At 42.3% G+C, this 27,866-nt stretch overlaps 1 protein-coding gene across 4 annotated transcripts; it reads left to right on the top strand.

Moving 5' to 3' along the window:
* Nucleotides 1–371: 371 nt before the first annotated feature.
* Nucleotides 372–27,830, top strand: JAM2 (junctional adhesion molecule 2). 4 transcript variants are annotated; one of them, XM_083611315.1, is made up of 10 exons: nucleotides 502–665; nucleotides 10,006–10,071; nucleotides 15,250–15,360; nucleotides 16,894–17,046; nucleotides 17,771–17,976; nucleotides 19,107–19,209; nucleotides 19,970–20,077; nucleotides 23,206–23,221; nucleotides 24,879–24,906; nucleotides 26,190–27,830. In XM_083611315.1, the coding sequence occupies exons 1-10, from the start codon at nucleotides 611–613 to the stop codon at nucleotides 26,220–26,222; spliced, it is 879 nt and encodes a 292-aa protein (XP_083467441.1). In that variant the 5' UTR covers nucleotides 502–610; the 3' UTR covers nucleotides 26,223–27,830. The 4 variants fall into 4 exon arrangements, with proteins under 4 accessions (XP_083467442.1, XP_083467439.1, XP_083467441.1 ...); XM_083611314.1 differs by having other exon boundaries at nucleotides 24,876–24,906; XM_083611316.1 differs by lacking the exon at nucleotides 23,206–23,221 and having other exon boundaries at nucleotides 372–665; nucleotides 19,970–20,081; nucleotides 24,876–24,906.
* The last annotated feature ends 36 nt before the right edge of the window (nucleotides 27,831–27,866 follow it).

Here is a 27,866-nt window from a genome sequence, read left to right as displayed (position 1 = left end):
CATGAAGCTCCCTGGGCCAGTCACTGCCTCTCAGCCAACCTCCCTCGCAGGGTTGTTGTGGAGCTTTAATAAGGAGCAGGAGAACCACGTGCGCCACCTCGAGCTCCTTCGAGAAAAGGGGGGCATGTCGATGCAATAAGGAAATCTGATACGGGCTTGTTGTCCGGCAAAGAGGCAAAAAGCTCTCTCTCTCCAGCGCCTTCAAAAAGCAGCGCGATCCCTTCCCTCTCCTCGGCTGCTTCTGGCCGCCCCTTCTGCTGAGAAGTTGCCTCGGAGTTAAAGGAAACGTCCGTCGATGTGCAAAGGGGAGGGGGGCAGAGGGGCGAGGCAGGGGAGGCTGAGCAGCTCGGGCCCGTCCCTCTCCGCCTAGGACCCAGCGGAAACCCCTGCCCATCTCCCCGGCTCGACGGGAGAGGCGCCGTCCCCCTCCCCTGCTCGAGGTGCCCGGGCGAAGGAAGGGAGGGAGGGAGGGCTGGAGGGAGGGTGGAGCCGGAGAACGCGACCCCCCCCCACCCCGTCCAGCTGCGTCGCCAGGCTCTCTTTCCCCGCCCCCGGCCCCTTCCCTCGTGGGGGCGAAAGGAAAAGCGGCGAGCCAGCTGTTGCTGCGAAGATGGCGAGCCGCCGCGTCTTCTGGCTGCTCTTCTGGCACTTGGGCTTCCTGGGCTGTAAGTCGCTTCTCTGTCTTGGCCTCTCCTTCCCCGTAGGGCAGCGGCTCTCCCTCTTTCTCTCCTGGGTGGAGAGGGCGCTCAGCTCGCCTGGAAACCCCCAAGTCCTTCCTCGCCGCCGCGTAGCCAAGTTCGCCGCCTTCTTGCGAGGAGCATCTGGTTGTTTTTTCCAGGGAGCGACGCCAGCAAGTGGCTCCCTCTCTTTTCGCTTACAAAAGGTCCACCTCCTCCTGGTAGGGAAGAGCAACCTCGCCTCTCCCGGCTTCTCTGGGCTGTCTCCTCTTCCTGGCTGACTCTTCCTACTAGGCGGTACTGCCGCGAAGCTCGGCCTCCCCCGCCCCAGCCGCCGCTCGATTTGATTTGATTAGCGAGGCCGGCTGGAAACGCGCTGGCCGCCCCAGGAGACAGGCGCACGCGGCGGGGAAGCCGAGGCTTAAAGCGGAGCGGCGCCTGCTGGGGGTCTGTTAACCAGGCAGGGCCGCAGGAGGGCACCGGGGTCAGCTGGTGTCAATTCCCAACGCGCGCTTTAATTGAGAACGCTGCAATCTTGGGATGCTCATTTACCCAAAGCGTTTAAGGTGCATGGGCGTGTCCCTTCACACTTGCCTTGCTTCTAAGCCTGCATGAGAATTGGCTGGAAGGAGACTGCTGTGCACACCTGCTGTGGAGAGAGACCCGTGGAATCTGGGGAAAGATAGCTATTATGAAGAAGGAGTTTGGGGTATTTGGGAGATGGGGACCAGGGGCTCTCCACGTGCTTTTGTCCTCCCGCTCCCATGAGCCACAGCCAACATCACCAGTGGTCAGGACTGTTGGGAGTTAGAATTGCAAGGGCCTCAGTTTCCCCAGCCCTATTCTTAAGTGTGTGTTGAAAGTGGTTGAAAGCCTTGTTTTGCAGTTTTGAGAGGTAGAAATCTGGCTTTATTTTAAAGTGGGATTTCTACTTTGTTTAGGAGAGGTAAAATTCTGTACATTTTTACTCAGTGGAACTAAGTTCTGAGGCAACATGCCTAGGATCTGGCTATAAGACTTACTCCAGGCTTCCTCAGCCTCAGCCCTCCAGATGTTTTTGGCCTACAACTTCCATGATCCCCAGCTAGCAGGACCAGTGGTCAGGGATGATGGGAATTGTAGTCTCAAAACATCTGGAGGGCCGAGGTTGCGGAAGCCTGACTTATTCCCATGGAAGATTGCAGCTGTGACAGACAAGACTGGATTCACTCCGCTGATTACTGTGGACTCGCAGCGTTTTCAGTGCTGGGTTGTAAATCCATGTTCACACAAATTGAAGCCCAGATGTGAACAACTGGAGTGGGGGGAAGCTGTGAAAAGCATGGTCAGGGGAACTAACTTCACTGTACTCTAAGACTGTAAAGTAAGCAGACCTGAAGTTCCACTGAGTTCAGTGGTGCTTTCTCCCAAGTACGTATAGGATTCTGCAGCCAGGCACCATGAACCGAAACATCTCACTTGGGACTAAACCTAGAGTTTAATGGAACCTGCTGTCTGATAAATGTGCCTTAGGCAGTTGACTTGGAAGTAAAATACATTGAACAAGTGGGCTGTACATTGGTTGTATATTGTGTGAAGAAATACAAAAGAGACTCGTGGGCTTGGCAACTATATTATTTATTACTTGACCTAAACCACTGAGCCTTGGGCTTGCCGATCAGAAGATCGGCGGTTTGAATCCCCGCGATGGGGTGAGCTGCCGTTGCTTGGTGCTAGCTCCTGCCAACCTAGTAGTTCAAAAGCACATCAAAGTGCAAGTACAGTGGTACCTCGGGTTAAGTACTTAATTCGTTCTGGAGGTCCGTTCTTAACCTGAAACTGTTCTTAACCTGGAGCACCACTTGAGCTAATGGGGTGTCCTGCTGCCTCCGTGTTGCCGCAGCACGATTTCTGTTCTCATCCTGAAGCAAAGTTCTTAACCTGAAGCACTATTTTTGGGTTACGGAGTCTGTAACCTGAAACGTATGTAACCTGAAGCGTATGTAACCGGAGGTACCACTGTAGATAAATAGGAACTGCTCCAGCGGGAAGGTAAATGGTGTTTCTGTGCACTGCTCTGGTTTGCCAGAAGCGGCTTAGTCATGCTGGCCACATGACCCGGAAGCTGTCTGTGGACAAACGACGGCTCCCTTGGCCAGTAAAGCAAGATGAGTGCCGCAACCCCAGAGTCGTCCACGACTGGACTTAATGGTCAGGGGTCCCTTTATCTTTACTAAAGGAATTGTTGGAAAAAATTGCAAAAGGAAAGGTGCACAAAGTGAGATTTTGATGTGCCTGAAACTGAAACTTTTAAGAGACTTAAATTTTTATATCGCAATTCACAAGATTATTCAAAATGATTTGTGTGCTAAAGCATTTTCTTTTGTGTTTCAGAAAGATAATCAAGCATTGTTGTGATACTTAATCTTGCAATTTAAAATAAATTCAGCAGTTTCAGATTCTGTGCTTTTCATCTTTTCTAGCAGAAACCTGTTTTTGAAAATTGAAGTTAGCCGTTTGGGGGAGAGTTGCATGTAGTTAGTCTTGCCTAGGGTTCAAAATAACCTGGCACCAGCACATTAAAGCACATTCAAAGCACATTATTTCCCTCACAGAATTATGGACCCTGTAATTTACTCCTCACAGAGCAATTCCCAGCAACCATTAACAAACAACAGTGCCCCAAAGGACTGGTCTTCAACTTGTGGGTCACAGCCTGATCCAAGGTGGGTTGCAACAGGAGCACTACCACCCTGCAAATGTATGGTAAAAGATTAAGAAATGGGTCCCCAGATGCATGTTTGGGTTAAAAGTCGGTCCTAGGTCTGAAAATATTGAAGATATGTTTTAAAGGTATAACAACATCTTCAAACATCCACATCAAACTGGTTAAGGAATCAAAACATTCATTCCTTTCTTAGGAGGGTTATGAAACATATGGGGGGGTTGTTTTGTTTTTATTTTTCTTAAAAAAAGATTGTCAGAGCCCCTGAAAGCAAAAGTAGCAAGCATGAAAACAATCAAAAGCATGCCCTCAAAGATTATGTTTTCTCTTGATAAATATAACTTCAATGAAGATAAGAGGGGGGAAGTGGAGAAAAACGCCCCACCCAAGAACTGTGTTGAACACAGATAGGTGAAGCCAAACCACACAGCTGTGAAAACAATGTGTATTGAAATATGTCGGATATCTGACTAGTATGCTTGTTAAGTTTTAATTCCCGGCAGATTTGGTACTTTGTACTTGTACACTGTAGTGATTTCAAATTGATGTGATTATTGGAAGATTTGATATGTTTCTGCTTTGATGGCTTAATATAATTTTAGAAATTGTTCCCTGTCTGCATTTTCCCTGTCCCAAGATCCTTCCATAAATCAGGATTACACCTATCAATGAAAGATATCTTCCTCGTAGCATTTTTCACACAAGATGCAAATTACTTTGATATTGTGTTGGGAACTGATTTTAATTTCAATTAAGCTTTGTATAGTAAAGAATTGTTCCAGAGCTATCCAATGTTTATAAGCTCAAATTGTACTGTTATGAATCTATGGGTGCAAGACACCCTGAATTCTGGATTAAGTTGGTGTTAGAATTTAATTAATGTTGGGCTGTTGGAACAGGGAAGTAGCAAGACCTGTGTGTGTTTAAGATGTGTGTTAGCTGCTATTAATCCTCTGGAATTAGCGTATGTGGAGAGACAATTAACCTAAGCAAAGTACAGAAGTTGTGTATCAGCCATCCTCTTTAATCCAAGGCAATCAATACAAAGCTAGTTTTGTTTGAGGCAGTAACCTGGGGGGTAATGATCCATTAGCACAACAAAGCATCAAAGAACTAGGTGTAAGAATGCAAAGATCAGGGTTTAGGTTAGCAAGCGCATAACAGGTGGGATGTGGCAGGGTAGGGATGCTGCTGCTGCCTTTGGAAGAAGCTGGCGTCCACTTGGGATGTGATGTTTGAAACCTCCACAGTAGGCACTGGTTTTATATGTGCGCAGTGGCGTAGCGTGGGTTGTCAGCACCCGGGACAAGGCAAGTAATTTGCGCCCCCTAACCCGTGGATTTGCGGCCCCTAACCTGTGGATTTGCGCCCCCTAACCCGTGGATTTGCCCTAACCCCAGATGTTGCGCCCGGTGCGGCCGGCCCCCCCTGCACCCCCCACGCTACGCCACTGTATGTGCGTAATTAAACCATATATCATAAAGACACCACAGTGGAATGCATCCACTGTGAAACTTGAAACTCCTAGAGCTGTATCCGGCTAAGTTCTACTCAGAGCTGTTCTTGGCATCCGTCTGTCTCAATGGAGTGTGCCTCCGAAGGTGAAGTCAAACCACTGGAGAATCACAGAAATTAATGGACTTGCTACTACTATTTTTAAGAATGCTACCAACTTGATGGACACTTTCAAATCCTGCCACATATTTACAGAAAAGCCAGGCTGGTAGTTGCCAGGGACGTGGATGCATTGCACTGACAAGCCGTTAGCTTTCAACCTCCAGTTTTTCAATGATGGTAATGATAATAATGGTTGTCAAATACTGCACACTTAAAAGTGCTACATAAATGGTAAGCCAGGATAAGTCTTGCTACATTTGACAGTACTGTAAAGTGCAATTCTCTTCTGCTTTGTTGAGAAGCTTCATGGGCTCTCTTAAATACTAATCCTGAATCTGAACAAAGAAAAGTTCTCAGCATTTTTTGTATTGCCCAGTTTTGTTGCAAAGCTGAGGTAATGCAATCTGCTGCAGTTTCCTGAGTCTAAAGCCCTGCAGAAAAAAAGCCATGAAGGTTGGGGTTCTTCTTCTTTGTAAGATCCTGGGTCAGCGTGCTAATATTCATGAATGGTTTTTCTACTTTACTGCCTTTGTAAGAGCTTGGAGCAGAGAGCTGCATAGCAACGGAGGCTTCCTTAGAGATTCACCTTCAGCGGCAGGCTCTTCCTTTTGTATAAAAGAAGGGAAGTGAAAAATGCAACAGTTGAGGCCACTTAAAAGTAGCACCGTTAACCCAACAAATGAGGCACAGAGCAAAATGCCGTGCTGCTGTGCGTTTTCCTGTTTGCCTTGCCATTGTTCTGTGTCATCTGTATCCTATCTGCCCCGTGTGCGTTTGCTTTTTGTATAAACAGTTGTTTTTAAAAAGACCTAAATAAGGGCAAGAGGCTTGAGTTGAAAGTTTGCAATTGTTAGCTTACTACAAAAAGTGCCAGTTGATCTTTATCATACAAAGATTGCTTTCTGTTTTTAAATTATTATTATTTTTTTAAAAAGGAAGATTACATGACATTGTTTTTGCATTATTATGTAAAACTTTAAGGGTTTAATTCTAGATTCCAACAGTAGTTCAGGGCACTGCAATGCCTGCGGAAGGCAAGCTGTAGCTCCACACTGGATCACATGCTTTGTAAGCACATAGTCCAATGCTCAGTTCCCCATAACTCTCGTTCAAGGATAGCTAATGTGGCTTCCTCAAACGTTGGCAGCAGGGCCCAATAGTCAGGGTTGATGGGAGTTGTGCTCCAACAATGCTTGGCAGGCCACATGTTCCCAATCCCTGATGTAGTGGATGACATATTGGTTGCTTAGTTATTTTATTATTAATTACATTTCTATACTGCCCTTCATCCAAAGATCACAGGATGGTTTGCAATATAAAAATGCAAAAAGCACATACAACAAACAAACAAACAAACAAATACACAACAATACCCACGGTGTAAAAGGCCCTAGATTGTTTAATTAGCCAAAGGCCTGGAAAAAGAGGAATGTTTTTGCCTGGCACCTAAAGATATGTAGCGAGGTTTTGAGAGTCAGCTTGGCTGCAGTCTGTTTTGGAATCGATAAATTACTGGCTACCAGTGCAACAATATCTGAAGGGCCCCATGTTGCCTGGCTTTGCTCTAGTTCATGGGTAGGCAAACTAAGGTCCGGAGGCTGGATCCGGCCCAATTGCCTTCTAAATCCAGCCTGCGGATGGTGCAGGAATTAGTGTGTTTTTACATGAGTAGAATGTGTCCTTTTATTTAACATGCATCTCTGGGTTATTTGTGGGGCCTGCCTGGTGTTTTTACATGAGTAGAATGTGTGCTTTTATTCAAAATGCATCTCAGGGTTATTTGTGGGGCATAGGAATTTGTTCATTTCCCCCCCCAAAAAAAACATAGTCTGGCCCCCCACAAGGTCCGAGGGACAGTGCACCAGCCCCCTGCTGAAAAAGTTTGCTGACCCCTGCTCTAGTTAAAGCATCTTCCATGGCGTAGCTGTAGAAGAGACATCTGGTGGGTTGCTGCCTCTGAAGAATCTGTTCTGGGTTTGATGTTTTCAATGGTCTGAGCAGTATAGCATGTACCGAGCCCAGTGTACTGTGTACTGAAGCCAGAGAGCCTGTGTGCTGAGGCCCAGGTGGCTTCCATAATCTAGTCGAAGGGTTTCATCAAATACTGCTGTTCCACTAGCACAGCAGACTACCCTAATGGGTCTTTTCTCTCCTTTTCTTCAGTTTCCCATGCACCGTCAAAATCTGCTCCAGGGAATTGGAGAACTCCCTGCCCCAGAGCAGATTATGAGGCTGTGCAGAGAAGGGAGAGGAAAGGGAAACCCGATTGTACAAGTAGCATTCTGCATGCGCGCGCACACACCCAAAGTACCTGGGAGGTGTAGCGACCTTGGCAGTGTGTAGGATGGCTGTAGTCAAATAAGGAAGTAGTTCTTATATGCGTAGCAGTTGTACAGGTGAGGAAATTTTGGCCACTGTATCTTTCCCCAGCACATCATGCACCAACACAAAATCCTTTCCTCTACACAATTATCATACTCATGATACATTTGTTGTACAAAGGTGCAACAGGGTTTGCAATCTTAGTGGATCTTGCACTCCTGTAAAAAAATAAAGACATGATGCATTTGGACAACATTTGCATTTTTAGGCTTCATAAATTGGCAGCGTTTCCAACAACTTTGTTGCTATGGAAATAAACTCTGTGCAGCTCTTACAATAGCAGTGTAAGTTGATTATTTGTAAGACACTAAGCTTTTTAAAAGACGCCTGACCCCCATTTTCCTATTCATTGCCAAGAAACAGAAGAGGCAGCAAAAATCTCAAGCCTGGTTCAAAGTTAAGTTTGGGCATTTTTATCCTGTTGATGCTTACCAAAAGAAACTGAAAAATATTTATCCAATTTATAAATCAAAAGCTTTATGGGAAGAAAAAGGATATTTGTGTAGAATCTTCAAAGTTTTCTGTTACTGAATTGTGTCCTTAATTCATAGATGTAGGTAGTAATATTATGCTCAAGGAACTCAGTGCAACTCCCACTGAAAGCAAGTGGTTAATGAGGTTGGATGGGTCTTGAAATTTCAGTTTCTCATTTCACCCCCCACCCCCCGCCGGTTCCATCTTAAATTCAGTTCACCACATTCCTATATCAGTTTGCGGTGGTGGCGGTTTTTTTTTTTATGTCTTTATTTTAGTGCATATTTCTCTTAATATACACTTTGCATGCAATTTTGCCTAATAGGGTGTCTTTTTCTTTGACAGTTTCACTAATGTAATGCATTTTATATACGCTTTCCCCTGATACACACATTTTTAATACACTTTTTGGGGGTTGATGAACTGCATTGCAAAATTTGCAGGACTGTGAATTACAAAGGATAGCTGTGCTTCAGTTTACTTGCTGTTTTGGGAAGTGAGAATTGGGTAGATCCAGATTAAAATCCAAACCAAACTGAATTTCTTCCCCATCCTAGTGGTTGATAATGTGTCCTGGTAAAGGTCCAAGCCTGCAAGAACAGTGAACATACATCTCAGGTCCAGGATGCTTTTTAAATACATATATTAAAAAATGTGTTACCTTCCATATGATTTTGTGTGTGTATGTATTGCATTCAGAAAGGTGGTTCATGTGAGGTCTGCCCTACTGGATTCACAAAAAAAATAAAAAATTGTTTTAGCTTTGAAAGGTTCTAGTCAAAATTTCGCCACCCCACCTTTTGTCTGAGCTTTCTTGTTATTTAATTCTCAGTGATGTGTATAAGGAGTCTTTCAGTTAACGTTTTTATAAATGTCTCTGTTCAGAATTCTGGAACACATTCACAGTTCCTAAAAATGTTTCCAAAGTAACTGAAGACAAAGGTGAAAGTTTGCATGCATCTGTTTTTTCTCCTGAAAATGGCAAACAGTAAACTATTTCAGTGGGCGTGGGGGTGGGGAAACAGTACTTACTAGCAACCAGCAAGAACAGTAGTAGAAGAAATTCTGACTTTTGAAATATATGTATATTTATTTCACTCTAATTATACTGCCTATATTATTTAATAGCAGCAGTGGTAAGACTAACTGTAAACTGCATAGTGGAAACACACATTTTATTTAATGCACAAACACATGCACACATTTCCTAGATTATTTATTAGTTTAAATCAAAGCAGAAAAATGGGGGGGAAGGGGTAGTCAGAAAAATGCTTCATAACTTTAAATGAAAACGTGTAGTCATCTTTAGAAGCAGTAAGCTTTAGATGAACTGCTGGTATTCAGAAAGCCTTATGCATGCAGCCCAGATTGGTTTCAGTGGGACTGAAGTGCAACAAACTTGGCCTGGCTCCAACGGAGCTGTTAGCACACTCAGATGCAGAGTATCATTAGAGGGAGTGCTTATATTAATATTCCATGTGGAATCACCACACTTGGTATGGTCTGACCTGTAAATGGGAGCGAATCGTAATATTTATGGAAGGGATCTGAAATGTAGCCCCCTAAATTGAAAGGTTCTCAAGACTTTCACCATCCCTATTGGATAATCCTCAATCTTCCCTGAAAAGACCAGAGAATATCATTTCCAGTTGCACAACTTGGCTGCGCAACTTAGAATCATTGTTGAGCTGTAGTCATAACATGAAAATTATAACCTTCCCCTCCCTCTGCCTTCTTTGGCTGGTTGAAGTATTGATGTTGAGAATTGTGCGAAAGGATGTTGTAGTGCAACAGTACAAAAAACTGCTGAGTGATTCTTTTAAGGGCAGTTTACCTTTCATCTGATCTGATGTTTAAATACTATAATCCAGAACTGTACCTAGAGTTAAAATACAGTGTACATTTGGCCCTGATGCAGGTGTATAGAAATACGAGTTGCACTTGTAGATTAAAAGAAGAAAAGGACTCTGAAATACATTTGCACATGCATGGTTTAAAAAAACTTAACTAGTTAGTTTGATCTCCTTTGCAGGCAACATGATTTAAGCAAACAGCCCAACTTTATGACTGCAGAGGGCATTTATTTGGTTTTAAAAAAAACAACAACAGTGAATGGACATTGCAATGTAAAGGATTTCTTTTTCCTTTCAGATTATAAAGCGTATGGAATCGTCGTAGAGACAGACACGAAAGATGTTACAGCAAACGAATTTGAGGGTACAGTATGTGTATGACTGTGTACGTCTTATATCAATGGATAAGTGAAAGTCCTGAGATGAATTTTAAAAGGCTGTTTGATAAAAGTGCAGTGGAGTGATGCAATGGATACAGCAGCAACAAAATGAAGTTGGATTGTATATATAAAAAAAGTAATCCCATTTGTCCCCCTCAACTGAGTGTCCCCAAATCTATTCTATTTCCAAGCCTCCGGAGCAGATTTTGTGTGCATGTGCGGTGGGGTGGGTTCAGAGAGAGAAGAGCAGGAAGAACTTTGGTTGCATAAGCAGAAGTCCTTGCATAAACAGGGTGACTTTGTTACATACAAACCTGTGGGTGCTTCCAGACAGGTGTTTGGTGTGAAACTGATGTTTCAAGTTTTTTGCAATGTCTATACAATACCATTGGTGTTGAAATGCCAGCCTGTACTTCTCCCTATTTAATAGAGTTGCTTTTCCTGGGGCAAATCCAAATTATTATTTTTTTAAAAAACAACAACAACAACATAAGGTTGAGATTTCAGAACAACCCTTTTTCGCAGCCCATCTGATCCAGCAGAACTTAACAGTTTTTAAAGTTCCATTGATTTTAATGGGTGAAATTGCAATATATGCTTAACCCCATCAGTTGAAACCATTAGGATTTGATAGTGCATGACATGGACCACATTGTAACTACTTTGGGTAAGTTTCAACAGACAAGTCCATACCATTGTTCTTTGGGAGTGTCCCACAAATTACAGAAAAGATTTCTAGGATTATAATATTAAGAACCCAACCAATTTCTGGGGAGGGGGGCAGCCATTGGGAAGGCCCTAGATTTTTCTATGTCCCACCACACTGCCCGCTACTGAATTTATTTTGCTGGAATATTCAGATTCAGTTTGGCTTTTCTTTTTTGGAGTGTGTTGCTTTTTGTCCTTCTAGGCAACATGCACTGTGGACTCTCATGGTGACTGCTTGCTTCCAATGCTCTGGAGCCCAGGGAAAAGGGATTCTCAGAACTCTGTAATGGAGGCATGTTACTCCCCCCCGCCTTAGGGGAGAAACCATTTAGAAACACCCTCTTTTATGTTCTGAATTTCAAGTGATCTAATTTTCTAATCATATAACATTTTTTAAAAAATATATCACTATACACCTCTTCTTGATTTTAACCCACTCTGCCTAACGTCAATTGTTATACAATACTGGTAAATGGATTATTTGCGTTTGTGTGAGAGAAAGTGAGGCACGAATGCATTTTACAGGGCAAAATGGGGGGGGGGGATTCATTAATTATTGGGCATTAATTATAAGGACCTATGCTTAGGACCTACGGTTTCTGAAACTTTTGAAATACAAACAAAAGAACTGGTTCAAGCTGTGAACCTAGGGGGTAGGAAATACGAAAGCTTGGCTCCAGCCCTTCTGAACACATACTATTAATATTCTCTACCAGTGCACAGCCACAGTGAGTGCTCTTTAGGGTCACAATTCATGCAGCGTAAAGGTAAAACCCTACAGACTTGGCTGTTGCTCTTCGTGAATGGAATGTGCCCCTGGGAGTGCTTCCAGAATTGTCTGCAACATGCGCAGCAGGGATGGGCGAACTTGTTCAACTTGGGGTCCACATTCCCTGCTGGGCAGCCTTCCAGGGGCCAGATGCCAGTGATGGGCAGGGCCAGAGGCAAAAGTGAACAGAGTGACAAATGTGAATTCTCTACTTGTACAGTAGGCTAGCTTCTTCACACACTCACCCCCCCCGTCCTCCATTTGTACAAGCAAGAGGCATTACCAGAATTAAAGAACTTACTCTAGCCCACCAAAAACAGTGAAGGAAGGTGTGAAGCAGGGCTAACAAGGGGTGTGGCCTGGGGTGTGAGGGTGTGGCTAGGGAGGGTGTGTGAGTTGAGGAGAATCCCAGGGGCCAGATACAGAGGTGTGGAGGGTCATATTTGGTCTGAGGTTCCCCACCTATCATAGACAGACTCCATTGCAGATGTGCATGGATTCATGGACAGAGAGGTCAATACGAAAAGCTAGGCGATGACTCTAAAAGCACAAGGTGCCTTTAATATAATGAGAAGAAGCTATAAAGGGAACGTGTGCTCTCAATGCATGGAACTCTGTACACAACCCTCTAGAGCTTTGGGTTATTGTCAGAATCAATTAATCTGTGAACAAATGTTTTCTCGCTCTCTCTTTCTGTATTTTTCTTTTCATTTCCCACCCATGTGTGTATATCTCTCTGCATGTTTTGTTTTGTTTGAGTATCTTTATTGGCTGTTCTGCTGTGGACTGCCAAGAAAGGTCACTTGGCATCGTTTAGGCTGTTATCCCCTTCCACAGCATTTCCCCTTGCCAGAACAAAATGGGAACTAGAACAGTGTGCCAACTGTAACAAATATAGACGACCTGATGTGAAATAAAGAACATGGGTCCTCTATGGAAGAGTCAGTAATTGTGTTAGTCCGATCGTTTTCAGAGTTAGTGGCTTTGCATTTGCTGTGATTGATTTGAAAGATATTACCGTAAATCCACACTTAATGTTTGTCCCACGTTTTCTTCTGTTTGTCCCATGATTTCTAGACACAAGTCTGATGAGTTTTTCTTTCATTCTGCTGCTTTCCCTGGGAAAACCCACTGTTTACTGCTGAATCAGAACAAACATCAATCCACAGAAAACCCTATTGATGTTTGATTCAGCAGTAAACTGCAGGTTTTCCTGGGGAAAGTGGTGGAGCAAAAGAAAAACCTCCCAGACTTATTCCTAGAAATCATATTACAAACAGAAGTGAATATGAATCATTAGACATTGTACTTCCTCTTGACAGTTTCTTTCTTTGTCTTTTCTGGATCTATTTGTTATTGTTTTTTCAGAAATATTTCCATCTGTCCTTATCCACATTCCATTTTATCTTTATTGCCAATTCTCTCATCCACACCCTTCTCAGATTTGCATTTTTGTTTTTCTTCTTGAGTGACCACCCATATCAACTATTCATTCGTGTGTGTGTGTGTGTATCCCTCGGTCATCTACAGTTTTGTGCTTTTATCTTTCTCCACTTACAAATATAAAAGTTTAGGAACCCTTTCCCCCCCTGGAGAAATGCCAGGGAGAAACCATCTTTGAAAAGGTTTGTTAGGCTGCATGAACAAGAGCGAAATAGCTTCCCCACTGTGCAGATTTGAAATTCTGAAATCCCATATCCCTCCTCTCGTTTTTAATTCTATAATATTAGCAATATGAGAATCAGCCAAATAAAATACTTGTAAGAATAGAACACAGTGGTCTCGTAACTTTCTTTCTTAAAAGCATAATAAAACATTAAGAAAAGACTACTTGATGCAGGCATTTCAGGAAAGACACCACCTATTCCGCTCGATCAGAGCTTCGGAAACAAAAGCATTTCCACTGTTTTGCTGTGGAAGTCTGTCATATGAATGTTGTTTATGATTTCCTGGAGCAGGATAAGATCCCATCATTAGAACTTCTTTTAACATGCTTTTGAAATGCCACAAATGTTCTTTTGGGTGGAGTAATATGGGGCTTACATGCACATTGCCTGAGCAATATGGGGTTACATCTAATTGATTGAGAAAGTTTCCAAAATGGCCACAACAGTGCGTGTGTGAATAAAGTGTCCTGCTACAATTTGCAGGCATCAATAATATAACACAATAGCTGGCCAATTTCACCACCTAACCTTGTAGCTGCATTTATGCTCAGAATATATAATTGCAAAGTCAGTAAGTATGTCTTTCATTCTTATTCTTTGAACATTTGCAACATGGAAAGTTGTAGGCGTGAATGAAGAAATGAGACTGTACATGGAGTTAGGCTTTAATTATAGGGAGCCAGGCCGGACCACTGCTGGTACCTGCCGTCACTGCTGGTACCTGCCACTGTACACACACATCATGTGTGCATAAACAGGGAGGAAAAACTATTGGGAACAAGGTCATCTCCCACAATTACCTTTGTGGGACATTGTGGGTTTTTTTCCACACTAATAAACCACAGCCAGGAAGCCAAGAACCTTGGCTTCACATCATAGTTTGTTTGGAGTCAAACAAACTACAATTCTTGGTTCTGACATAATCCTAAACCAGGGATTGTGGTTTGTTGCTCCTGCTTGTGCTAGGAGAGGGAGCAAAGTGGGAGCTGTCTGCATGTTCACATTACACATTAACCATGGTTTACCATCATGTGTGAACACATCTAATCAGGGCTGACCCAAGACATTTTGGTTCCTGAGGTGAAGCACAAAATAGCGCCCCTTCCTTGCCTGGGAAGAAGTGGGGAGTGAAGCTGTGTATTAGGAACAAGAGGTGAATTAAGATCTGCATGTGATCCTTTTCTTGAAGGCCAGATCTACTGCTGTCGATTCTGCTACCTGAGGTGATTGCCTCACCTTGCCTCATGGATGGGCCAGCCCTGTGGCCAATGAATTCCTTCAAATTCCTTGCTTCTTGAGTATCAATCAGCCTTTAGAGATGAATAATCATTATGGTCTTAGTGAGAAAGATGAAGACTGTAAAATGCTTGATGATTCACAGCTTGTTTAGTGCGCTTGATGTTTAGCTTTTCTGATGTTTAGCAATTGCTTCGCTTCTTTGGATTTATTTTTGTACTACTGTAAACTTAGGGGCGCCTCTCATCCCACATGTTGTGTTTATACAGTGGTACCTCAGGTTAAGTACTTAATTCGTTCCGGAGGTCCGTTCTTAACCTGAAGCACCACTTTAGCTAATGGGTCCTCCCGCTGCTGCCGCGCCGCCGGAGCACAATTTCTGTTCTCATCCTGAAGCAAAGTTCTTAACCCGAGGTACTATTTCTGGGTTAGCGGAGTCTGTAACCTGAAGCGTATGTAACCTGAAGCATATATAACCCAAGGTACCACTGCATATGGATTTCTTTCTGTAAAATTCCCATGCTACCTGCAGAATCCGAAAGGCTTGGGTCTTAAGATATCTTAAGATATCTTAAGAGTTATGCACCAAAATCCTGAATGGGTGCACACTTTGTGCATGATGAGAAGCTTGTGCATTCTGTACCCCAGTGTACACACACAAAATGTATATGGACTGTTAATCTGTAGAGTCATTCTACAAAAGTTAGTTCTGAAAGTGTGCCAGTTGTTTGTAGTGTATTCCAACTCAAAGCAGAAACAATGACGTATTTTCCCCTCTACAGAGGCATTTCTAAGCTGTAAACACAATGAAGGGAAGGAAACTACAAGAGTAGAATGGAAAAAAATTACCAAAACTGGAGTTACATTTGTCTACTTTGAAGGTTCCTTTGTTGGTAAGAAAATGCTTACATTTATATTTGTGTGTGTGTTTACTGTGCTGCTGAGGGCTTGTGTCCTGCATGTGAAATGTTCCCATGTTCAGGGTTGCATGGAGAAATCACAGGATGTACAGTGTACATGGATTTATTTTTTACTGTTTTATCCAATTCTCCTCCCAAGAAGGTCGAGATGACGTACATTGTTCTTTCCTTCCATTTTATCTTCGCTCAACCCTGTGAGTTAAGTTAAGCTAGGAGTTACCAGCTGGCCCAAGGTCACCCAGCAAGCTTCAAAGCTGAATGGGCAGTTGAACCCGAGTCTCATGGATTGAACTTGTAGCTCTAGCAGCCATTTCCATGATTGTGACATCACAATCAACTGTAGAAATAGCTGCTGCCTGCTTTGCTGAACAAGAGGATAGCCTGTTTGGTTCACATGTTCCTTTTAGTCATAGGCACATTTCTTAATAGATAAATCAAATAAAATTGATTTGACTGCCTGACGTAAGATTTATTTAATTAAGTGACATTCCCTATATGTGTGTGTGTGTGTTTGTGTGTGGAGTAACTAGTTAACAAAACATACATATTGCATTCTGCTGTTGTAGAGTTCTTGTGTGTCACTGAAAATCTCCCATCCTTTGTTTCAAGGGTTGCTCAAACACTTGAAAAGCAAAGTCGCACATATGTGGCTTTCCTCCATTTTCCATTCGTGTTCCTGACTGTCCTGACTAACCCTTCTTCAAACAGCTAACATCCACACTCAAGCATCCCATTCCATCTGTAGCTTGGCTTACTCTGTCTTGCAGTGCTGTCTGCTGTTGTAACAGTTTTGAGGGAGAAATGAGAAAAAGCATGCATCTCATGTGTGAACCTGCCTTTAAGTCACAAATTAGGTCTGGCACAAAATGGCTCCTCTGCTTTCAGTGGTGTCATTTTGAGTACGCTCTAAGCATCTGTATGGGGGACAGAAGGGGTGGGAAATCGGGGGATGAGGAATTAAAGGGGGATATTGCCAGCAGTCACAGCCCTGTAGCAGCAACCACAAAACATGTCCTAACAGCCACTAGCTGCGATTTTGCTCTAACAATTTCCCCCCAGAAAAGGAGTAATATGATTAGGATATATAGCAGGAGTTGCCAACTCAGTGCCTGGGAGCCATGGCATCCACAAAGGCCTTCATTTGGATTAATAATGGCATTGATAACAGGGTACTTGTGTCTTTAACAGCTGTATGACTGATAGTGGCTGATAGTTCTCATTTGAAAACATTCTACTGCAACATATGAAAGCTTACAATGTATTGAAATTGCATGCGAAATATGTGTTTGAGACACCAAATACCTTAATAAACTAGCTCATATGAAATGGAGTGTTGGAAGAGTCTTCGGGAGAAAATAAATATCATGGGGAATGGCAGGTAGAGAGCCAAACTGGCATTGTATTCTGGAAAACTAGTCTTTTTTCCCCAATTGTTTTTTACATTTATAAAGCAAACTTGAGGAAGTTCCTTTCTAGCCATTGCTCTCTGTCTTGATTGTTTTGCAGGTGATTTTAGAAATCGAGGAGAAAGAGTGCAATCAAGCATCCGCATTAAAAATGTGACTAGAAAGGATTCTGGGAAATACCGTTGTGAAATTAGTGCATCCACGGAACATGGACAACAAATAGGGGAAGTTATAGTCTCTCTCTTAGTGTTGGGTAAGAATCTAAACAAAGCTATTTTGAGGTAACACTATTCAGAGGTACATTTCTTCTTGCATTTTGTTTGCCACCCAATTACAGAAGGGGTACAATAAAGTATCCAGTGTGTGCGTGTGTGTGTGTGTGTTGTCTTTAAAAGAAACCCTCTGTAAAAATAATGTTTCATTTTATATCATTTTATTGTTATCTGAAATGTACACATCCATTGGGCCTGGGATAATTTTTGTTAAATTAATGGTATGAACCAGACTTTAAAGCCAACCATTTTGTAAAGAGATAAGTAGCTGGGAACTAATTTTAGACATTCTGAAATAGATTATTTAAAATGTATGAATGGGGTTGTATCCAGAGTGGACTCACTGAAAATACATGATTAGGTTCATTGATTTCAGTGGGTCTACTCTGAGGAGTAGTATTTAGATGTTAGTTTGATACAACCGATTATATTTTATCTCTAGTTGTGGAAGAGAAAGTCTGGACATAATGCACCTCAGATCAGTATTTTGTTTACAACTAAAGATTATATTACATTTGCTGATTCATTGTTGAAACATCTTGAACACTGGCTTACATCAAACTTCCAGAAGCGAGGAACAGTACGCATACAATGTGATGCATAAACCACTCAGTCCAGCTGCCTTTATTAGAGCAACTTGTGAGCAAATAGGTAGGTTTAGCCATTCAGATATTTTACTTTGAAACAGATCATGTCATTTCCTAGTCCCACCAGCTCCTCCTACTTGTGAAGTGCCCAGCTCAGCTATGACGGGGACAGTAGTGGAGCTACGCTGTAAAGAAAACAATGGTGTTCCTGCGTCAAAGTACAGATGGTATAGGAATGGCCTTCTTCTGCCGGAAAGCCCAGCATTGCGGAGCATTAAAAAAGAGAGGCTTCCTTATACCATGAATGCTACAACTGGAACTCTGGTTAGTGAACCTCTGCTCAATACCACTTAGCATTGGACTTTACTTAGCCCAAGAAAAGGCTTAACATTCTGCTGTGGTAGTACTGAGGAAATTCAACATAGTATCAGGACCCTACTGTGTGGTTTTGGTTTTTTTTGCCTCAGAGTTGCATAGAGATATAGTAACTAGGACCTCTTTCAGTCACCTTGCATCCTACACGTTGTATATATTTTTTTATATAGCTCAGAACCAGCATGATACTTTGCTGATTCACCCATAGGATAATAAAATAGATTGATGAGTATGAGAAAATGTTAGGAAAATGGGATATATTTTACAAAGCGGAGATACGTACTTATCTCACCAAATGTCTGCTGCAGTAACTGAATTGGCTCATCCACACTTCTATTTGGTGATTTCTAAGCATGGGTCCAAGAGGTTTTTCTTTTGCACCGCTGCTTTCCTCAGGAAAACCCGCTGTTTACTGCTGAATTGAGACAAATGTCAATCTGCAGAACACCCAACTGATGTTTGTTCCATGAACACCTCTTATTTCTGCTACACCCCAATTTTCAGAACTGTTTCATTTCTCTCTCCTCCCCCTAAAAAGGTTGAAAGCAGTTTGGCCAAAAATATTGGTGCGCTGGCACTGCTTTGGCCACCCTCTCCCATCCCTTAGATCAGTTGTCACTGTCAGACTGGACAGTCATTTTGCATTCTGGAAAACTGTGAAATACAGTCATTGATTTTCAAACAGCTTAGTTCTCGGACATTTTGGCTCCTGAACAACACAAACCTGGAAGTGACTGTTCCAGTTTGCAAACTATTTTTGGAAGCGAAACATCTGACGGGGCTTCTGCGGCTTCTGATTGGCTGCAGGAGCTTCCTGCAGCCAATCAGATGCCACACTTGGGTTTTGAAACATTTTGGAAGTCGAACGGACTTCCGGAACGGATTCCATTTGACTTCCAAGGTATGACTATATTCTAAATCCACTGCATTGATGATGTTGGTGATGATGATGATAATGATGATAATGATAATAATAATGCAATGGCATAATGTACTAGAAATGTTGTCTCAGTTTTGACTGTTCATTCCCATTTTTTTTTGGAATATTCTACTTCTTTCTCTCTGTTTTTTTTTACCAGCTATTCAATTCTGTTTCAAAGAATGACACTGGAGAGTACTACTGTGAAGCTGACAATAAAGTTGGACAGCCTCAGAAATGTTCTGTAAAGCGAATGCAAGTTGGTAAATGTCAAATTCCAATGTGACCAACCAACCTTGAGATGAGAATGTCTTAATTACAAGACAGAGTTAGGAAACTAAAATGTGTTAGTTCACCTTCCAACTTCAAACTCGGTTATGTGGCACATCTTTAAATGCCCAGTTTGGATGATTAATAAAAAGAGAAAATATTTTAAGCAAAAAAATACATTTTACAGGACACTGCCACAATTTAAAGTAGGTTTTCTTGAAAAAATATACTGGGGGGGACCCAAGAGGGCGGCCTGCAACTAAACCGTTCCGTTAAATAGGCTAGGAGTGGGCTGGTCACAGCCCCTAAACCCCTGCCTCTGATTGGCTTAGCTGGCGCTGTCTCCCCCAGCTGCGCCACAAGATGGCGGCCTCCACGGATCCAAGTGGTCAGTGCAGGACCATTTTTAGAAAGAAGGATCCAGGGTAGTGAAGATTGCAACTTGAAATGCCTTTAGATGCACCTTTGCAGATGAAAACGCAGGGAGCATATAATATTTTCACTAACTTCAGTTCCTGGACCAGCTGTGTAGAGTGATTATCTGGCCATAGTTATTGTAGTTTAACAAACAGTCGCTCTTCCCAGGGCTCTATCATGCCCTATTTGAGTGTGTGTGTGTGTGTGTGTGTGTGTGTGTGTGTGTGTGTGTGTATATATATATATATATATATATATATATATATATCTCATGAATATTGCCTTCTATACTCAACCTCCAATTTGAAATTATATTTGTTTTGCTTTCCATGCTAGATGACCTTAATGTAGGTGGCATCATAGCTGCGGTGGTCATTGTGGCTTTGATAATAGCTTCCTGTGGTCTCGGGGTATATTATGCACAAAAGAAGGGCTACTTTTCAAGTAAGTGAAACTTCTTCCTTCCCGGATTGATCAGTAAGTTCCCATGCTTAAATATTTGTGAACTGTGTGGGGTTGTGGGCCGGCAGAAGCAAAGGTGGTTTTGGAGCAGAGCTAGCACACTTGGAAGGGGGTGATAGGAAGGAGGGTGGTGGAAGGGGATGATAGGAAAATAATGGAAGGGGGTGATAGGAAAAGGGGGTGATAGGAAAATAAAAGGAAAGACAACTTTAGTCTTGGAAATAACAGCAGAACCAGCTGCCAGAAAGCAGTACTTCTGGTCTGCGTTGAAAGCTAATGTTTTTTCCATCTGGATGGATAATGAACAGTTCCTGTAAATAAAAGATGCTGCCCTTGTAATAACATAGAGTTGGAGTCAGTGTTGCATGTTCTGTTTTCAACCCAGTTTTTATTAGAGGGTGGGTAGAGAACTTTTGATATACAATCTTCTTCTGAATCTTTTTTTAAACCTTTAAGCTGGTGGCAAAATGTCTAAATATTGCGATTTCCCTCAGAAAATCTAGAATTGCTTTCTGACACCCCGCCCCCCACTTTTAACAACCTTGGGTATTTTACATTTGTAACTGTTCAGTTTGTGGTGAGATTCAGCTAAGTTTTATCCAGGGTAGCCCTATCGAAATTAATGCTCCTAACTTAGTCATGTTGATTAATTTCAGTGACTGTACTCTGAGTAAAACTTAGCTGACTCCTTAGATCCAGCCCACCCATGAGGCAGGGTGAAGCAGCTGCCTTAGGGGGCAGAAGCACAAAAGGCAGCGTCCCATCTGCCCCACCACTTTTGGTACTTGGTATTGCCACTTGTCCACCCAGCCCCTGGGGTGGAGAAGATGAGTGTCAAGGCATTGTGGAATGCTTTTCCTTTTGCCAAGTGTTGGCCAGGGTGGTGTTCCACCACCAATGGAAATTGGAGGGGGGGGGGCACAGCGGCAGGGGGACAAGAGGGGCACATTCCCATTTTGCCTCAGGTGGCAAAATGGGACAGGCTGCCCCTGTGACTGCCATTCAATAACAAACAGTCATGGATTAAAGTACACTAAATCTTAATCTACACTAGACTGCAGAATTTTACCTCGATGGATTTTTCACATGGTGTTGAATTTAGGTACCATTTAAAGCCAGGATACCTGCAGCCAGTTCAGGCATCACTGCAACAGGCTGGAACACCTTTGTTAGGAAATTCTCCTGGGGGGGGGGGGAGACGGCAGACCCCCAGTACTTCCGAGTGTCTCCCAGTGGGCACGTCTCTGGAATGGCATGTCCCTTCACTCCAGAGTACCCCTCTGCGACACTTCATATATGAAAAGTGCACACAAGTCTTCTGGCATCACACAGTAAGAAGATAGAAACATCCGTAGGTCTAAACTACTCTTTATTCACAATATATACAGAGAATCCATAATCACATCTGTGCTCTCCAAACTCTGGCAGAAACAGAAAGGATACAGCAAAAGCGAAAGTACAGTCCAGTAACACTCACAGACCGAAGAGATAAGACAGTCTTCCTTTCCCAAACTCTTCTCAGACATCTCATGTGATTTATACTAATCACACTAGTCAGCATCGGCTACATAAAATCCTAACAACCTATTCCCATGGTCTTCCTTCATGCCAGTTGGCTTATAACCGTATGGAAGATCCACATGGGAAATGAGATCAATGCAGCTCCCCAGCAAAGAGATTTCTACCTGGCAATATTCACATGGAAAGGAAATTGTTGTTTCCACAGTGGTTGCTGTTCTCTGTATCTGATGTTACTGGCACAGTGTGGGACTGAAGCCTGGGACTCCCAGCTGTTGCTGAAGTTGTTTATGTGGTGAGCTTAATGCAACCGAGTCAGGTTTAGTACGTTTCCACAGCCATTGTAAAAAGCCATCAGCACAGAGAATAGACAGGACAGTTTCTCGTGGGTTCATTTGCGATATGTAACAAAATATATTTCAGTTGTCTAAAAGCCAGTCAGTACATGTAGACAGTATTTCAGTAAAAGCTCAAACATCATGGTTTCTGCCCTGTTATATCGCGTTGCATATTTTTGGAGGCAAGTTTTGATATGAAATTTCTGCTGAATTTGATTAGCCAGCTCCCTCTGCTGGGTAACAATGAGAGTGCATCTCTCTGTCCCCCAAATATTTCTTTCTTTCTTTAAAATAAATGTTTTGTTTTCCCAGACTTAGGGTTCATCCACATTCTTCTTTGCCCCGTGATTTCTAGGCATGGGTCTGAGAAGTTTTTCTTTCGCTAGGAAAACCCGCTGTTTACAGCTGAATTGGAACAAACATCAATCCACAGAAAACCTAATTGACGCTTGTTCCTATTCTGCAGTAAACCACGAGGGACAAAATAACCATCTAACTGAACAGTGAGCTGTAAGATAGGACCATTTTTGTCCTAGGAGCAATTAGGAAGAAGTCAGGCATCTTCAGATCCCACTTAGACCAAATAATTAAGTAGTAATTTATTGACTATATGTTACTTTGTAATCTAGCAATAAATGATTACTTAGGAATTTCTTGGCAACTTATTTTGTAAGTTGTCTTGACAAATTATTTTGTATTGCCCTACATACTGTGGAATTTTTTTTATATATAATGAACTGATGTGGCTTCCTTTCTAGCATTTATAGAGTGCAGCATAGTCTACAAAGAATTGTTTTAGAATCTTTATTTTGTTCACACATGCAGCAATCTAGTGAGTGGGGCACAGGAGGTAGTGATTGAACATCTAGTCAGAAGGCCACATCTGACTACAGATGTAAACTACAGATCACATAATATAATTAGCTTCAAATTATTTAACCACATCTTTCTCACAGAGAAAGGAGGAAAAACATAACCAAGCTACATAAAAGGTGGGTGAATGTATGGAAAAACCCTGCTTTAAATGGTCTTAAATATAACTTTTATTAACACTTAGCTGGGTGATCTGATTGGGAATATCTGGAAAACCTGATGTTTGTCTGAAAGTAAATATCTGCAAGATTAGAAGGAAATAGGTGATCATATATTTATGGCAGTTGTTCCAGAGACTGGTGTAAAGTGTGCAGTTAGGCAGTGTGAAGTATGGAGAATGACACTTGCTTATCTTTCTTTTCCTGTTTTTTTATCCCCCAGAAGCACATTCTTCAGCGTAAGTATATTTATTTTCCTTTCTGTCTGCCACTTTTGAACAGCTGAAACATTGACTATAGTTGCAACTGTTGATCCAAGGGTCAATAGTTCTGCACTATTGTGCAGAATCCCTTGCATTAGTCATATCGGGTCGAATCCAAACTTCTCCTTCCATCCACAGGTGATTTTTGATCCTGGATGGAAGGATCCAGCTGACAGTAGAGGGCGAGGAGGCAACTTTTGCCAATCCCCCTCCGGTGCCATCTCCCACACTGTTTCGCTTGTATGTCTGCCTGTTACAACTCCCTGAAGCATTTCCTCAGAAAGCACAAGGGGCTGTAGGGGGTATGGGGGAAAAACTCCCTTTCTCCCTTTTGCTAGCTGGAGCAAAATTTGGATCAAAGCCATTTCATTTCCTAGCCTATAATACCTAAAGCTGGGCTCAGTTGGCTAATATTTTAAGAGGGTTCCAGTCACCCATTGGCTACTAATTTGAAGAAGCAATAAGGAGGCCTTGAACAGTCTTCCCTATAAAGGATTGCACCATAGAACCATAGAGACCCCTGAGGGTCATCTAGTCCAACCCCTTTCTCTGAACAGACTCACTGAAACCAGTGGATCAGATTTAAATGAGTGTATTCTCAGTAGAACAAAACACTGTATACATTCAGTACTTCCCTCACTGAAAATGTACAAGGCAATTTCTTTCAAAGTTCATATGTATGTATGCCAATGTTTTCTTTGTTAATAAGAACACAGTGAAACAGCTACTTTACATGGTTGCTAAAGCAATATTGTCTATATTTTGAATGTAACAGACGTATCTGGATAAAATTACTTACGTTTAAATAAAAAATAGTATAGGGTTTAATTCAATTATAATATGATTTATAATGTGATCTTGTGGGTATTGCTTCTGTAACAGTTAGACAAAAATTAATTTAACGTTAAGCCCCAAATTTAGAAATAATACGATTAATTGACTTCTTGGTAAAGGTAAAGGGACCCCTGACCATTAGGTCCAGTCGTGACCGACTCAGGGGTTGCGGCGCTCATCTTGCTTTATTGGCCGAGGGAGCCGGCGTACAGCTTCCGGGTCATGTGGCCAGCATGACTAAGCCACTTCTGGCGAACCAGAGCAGCGCACGGAAACGCCATTTACTTTCCCACTGGAGCGGTACCTATTTATCTACTTGCACTTTGACGTGCTTTCGAACTGCTAGGTTGGCAGGAGCAGGGACCGAGCAACGGGAGCTCACCCCGTCACTGGGATTCGAACTGCCGACCTTCTGATCGGCAAGTCCTAGGCTCTGTGGTTTAACTCACAGCGCCACCCGTGTCCCTAATTGACTTCTTACATGCAGGCAAATTCCCAGTGATGGGGAGCCTGTGGCCCTCCAGTTCTTGTTGGGACTCTATACTCTCACCGTCCCTGAACCATTGGCCATGCAGGCTGGGGATACTGGGAGTTGGAATCCAATAGCATCTGCAGAGCCACAGGTTCCCTTATCCTTGCGCTAAAAACTGAATCAAACTTTTAAAAAAAAATAAAAATAAAAATCCAGGCAAATTCAGTAGAAACATGAATGTATGGAAAACAAAACTCTATATAAGTAATGTGCATGAAATGCCCAGATAAAACAGTATACTTTCTCCCACTTTTGTTTTGCTAGCAGGAAGAACAAAGCTGCAAACAGTGAAAAGGTGAGCATTCTGTATCTATGCGGTAGTGGCACTGGCAAGATTAATTCACCCATTATGTCTGCTTCAGGAAGGGTGGAGATAATGTACTTTCTCATGCCACAACTCTAAAGTACAGAACGGCTAAGAGCACAGCTATTCACCCAGACAACATGGTAAACTGGACTGCACCAATTCAGATGCAGGGAGCAAGGAGGGAATTATCTTTGAACATTCTTCAGTATAAAAGTGTCCCGTAAAAAGCTGGCTAGCATATTAGGGAAGAAAACTATGCTTGGCTACTATTTACAGAAAGTTTTTTGAATTATGTCCCGCATAATGTCCCATCTGACCTGGTAGAGAATAGCAAGAGATGCATCAGGTTAGTTCTGTTGGCATCTTACTCAGCTGTACGCTCCTCTATACATCATACCGGTAGTTATAGAAAGGAGCATTTGCCACAAAGAGGCTATTTCCAGCAGTCTTGTTACATACTGAATACATACCAGCTCTCAGGAAGGTGCGTCTCCATCTAGTGGCAAGTTCATGAATTTCTATAGCCTTACCCAGATTACATATTAAATACTGTTGTTTTCCCGCACTCCTGACAACTTGTAGGATCAGTGTTAACACACAAAGCAGTGGTAGATGTCAGCCATACTAAAGTTTTTCACACTGCATGACCCTGTGAGAGATGGCTAGATAGGATGGTTTTCACCAAACTCCCTTCTACATATAAGATCAAGGGGAGGGAGGGACTTCAGTGGGAATCAGTCTGTATACACGGAGGAAGCTTTGTAGTTATTTTTTACCATCATAGTGACAGCATAGAACCACTGAAATGGCAACAAGCTTAGGATACAGTCCACATTGAGATTTATTCAGCTGATCTCATGCTCAGGTGGGGATGCATGGATTAAAGAGTGTTTGCTTCACATATGTGAGTCAGCTTGTAGAGTTCTTTTCACAATGATATGGATGACACAGAAAACTGCTAAACCAGGGGTGGATAACTTGTGGTTCTGCAGATGTTGCTGGACTTCAGCTCCCATCAGCCATGCAGATGGAAGTTGTAGTCCAACATTTGGAGGGCCGCAGGCTTAGCTACCCCTTATGTAATGCATAGGACCTTCCAGATGTCTTGGACTCCAATTCCCATCATCATCAGCCAACATTGCCCATAGTTAGGGATAGCTGGAGTCTGCACCATGTGCTTTCATAATTATTAGCGGTGAATGGATATTAGTACAAAACCTTCTACTGCAACTATCTGAATTATCTCAACAGTTCTTCTTTCCGTTCCTTAGGATTTCAAGCACACCAAGTCCTTTGTTATTTAAAAGAAACCCACCCTCTGAGGAACACCAAATGAGCATTTGCTGGAGCAAAATATCAAAGGGATGCTTGGACTCATATAAATATTAAAGAGTGGTACATGCAAAAAATAAACCAATGGCAAAGCCAAGGCACTATTGCTAAAAGCTGAAGACACACGATTGTCAAAAGTTGTTTTAACGTAGTTTGATAGTGCTTTTCTAACCTGGTGGTTGTAGATTACGCAATTGTAAGGGGTTTCTTACTGTGTAATGTCCCCAAAAGGATAGGAGAGGAGGTGATGAAGTGCACAATTCTAGTCGCCACATCTCAAAAGGATACCATGCAACTAGAAAAGGTGCAACCAAAAGATCAAAGAACTGGAACAACTCCTCTATGAGGAAAGGTGACAGATTTATAAAATTGTTGAGGAAGTGGCTGAAGTACACCCCCCCTCTCATAACTCCAGAACTTCTGTGCCATCCAGTGAAGGTAACCGGAGAGTCTGAACAGAGAAAAGGAATTAGTTCTTTACACCATACATAGCTAACTTGTGGGTTTTGCTGAGCGCAACCAGTTTTGATGTCTTTAAAAGGGAGCTATACAAACTCATGGATGATATGAGTTATAATTGGCTATATATTCTTTTATGATGCCAGTTGCCTGGGAGTAAGTGGAGAGGACAACTGCCTTCATGTCTTCCTTGTGGGCTACCTAGAGGTCTCTGGCTGGTGACTTTGGGAAACAAGATACTGGATTATATGAAGCCAGCCCTCTAGGAAGAACTGTCAGGAGTAAGTAGCCTGATCTGGTCATTACTTGCCCTTGGCTCCTTTGGGAAGGGCAGGGTATAAATTTAGTAACTTAAATAATTTAACTATTCAGGGCCAATATTTTGGGCTGGGGCATAGATGCCTCTAAGGAAGATTTGTCCTTTTCTCCATTGTGCAGGTCAAGACAACTGCAACTGCTACCATACTTGTTAATGTTAAGGGCATAATTCTACCAGCAAGCGGGCTGTGGGAAGAACTGTGCAGTAGGAACAGTCTTGACATGTTGACCTTATTTTCTCTACTCCTGCATCCTGGTCCAGGATAGGTAGAACCTCAAAAGACATCATGTGTAGAGTGAGGGAGGATTTTTCCTTGTTCTAGAGTAGAAGATCTACATGTGATGTCTTGCCCTATAAACAACTTTATTCCAGCCTGCTTGTAAGCTAACTTTAAAGGCCTAAATGGCAGAAAGGCAATATATGAATCAATCAGATAAAGAGCTCTGCAGTTTAAGAGCTTTTTACTCATAATTTTTGTGGAACATGATAGGTTCCACAGCCAAGATCAGAATAATATTGTTCAAAGCCGTTTTTGCCTCCACTATTTAAATGTCTTGACTCTTTCAGTCTATCTAAACAATAACAAAATTATGCAGGTATAGGTCTGTTGAAGTGTAGTGCATTCTTACTACTGCTCATTTTTCGCCCCTTAAACCCTATTTATGATTTATTTTCTGAAGACTGTACATTTTGCCTGAGAAGAAATCCTTTTCACCACTCAATGCTAACGAATGCCTTAATGTTTTTTTTTTTATAAAAATCTCTTGGATGGTATTATAAATAAATCACATATGCTTTGTTACTAGTGTGATCATGATACTGATGCTTAAGACAAAAC

This window comes from Podarcis filfolensis (assembly GCF_964270895.1).
Source record: "Podarcis filfolensis genome assembly, chromosome: 4".
Lineage (NCBI taxonomy): Eukaryota > Metazoa > Chordata > Lepidosauria > Squamata > Lacertidae > Podarcis > Podarcis filfolensis.
This window is presented reverse-complemented; position numbering and strand designations above follow the sequence as displayed.

What these genes read in the sequence shown, in the direction of transcription:
- JAM2 (XM_083611313.1), top strand. Translation starts at nt 611, where the DNA reads ATGGCGAGCCGCCGCGTCTTCTGGCTGCTCTTCTGGCACTTGGGCTTC. An exon ending in GCACTTGGGCTTCCTGGGCT is followed by an intron (nt 666 to 10,005) that starts GTAAGTCGCTTC and finishes TTTTCCTTTCAG; the next exon opens with ATTATAAAGCGTATGGAATC. An exon ending in TACAGCAAACGAATTTGAGG is followed by an intron (nt 10,072 to 15,249) that starts GTACAGTATGTG and finishes TCCCCTCTACAG; the next exon opens with AGGCATTTCTAAGCTGTAAA.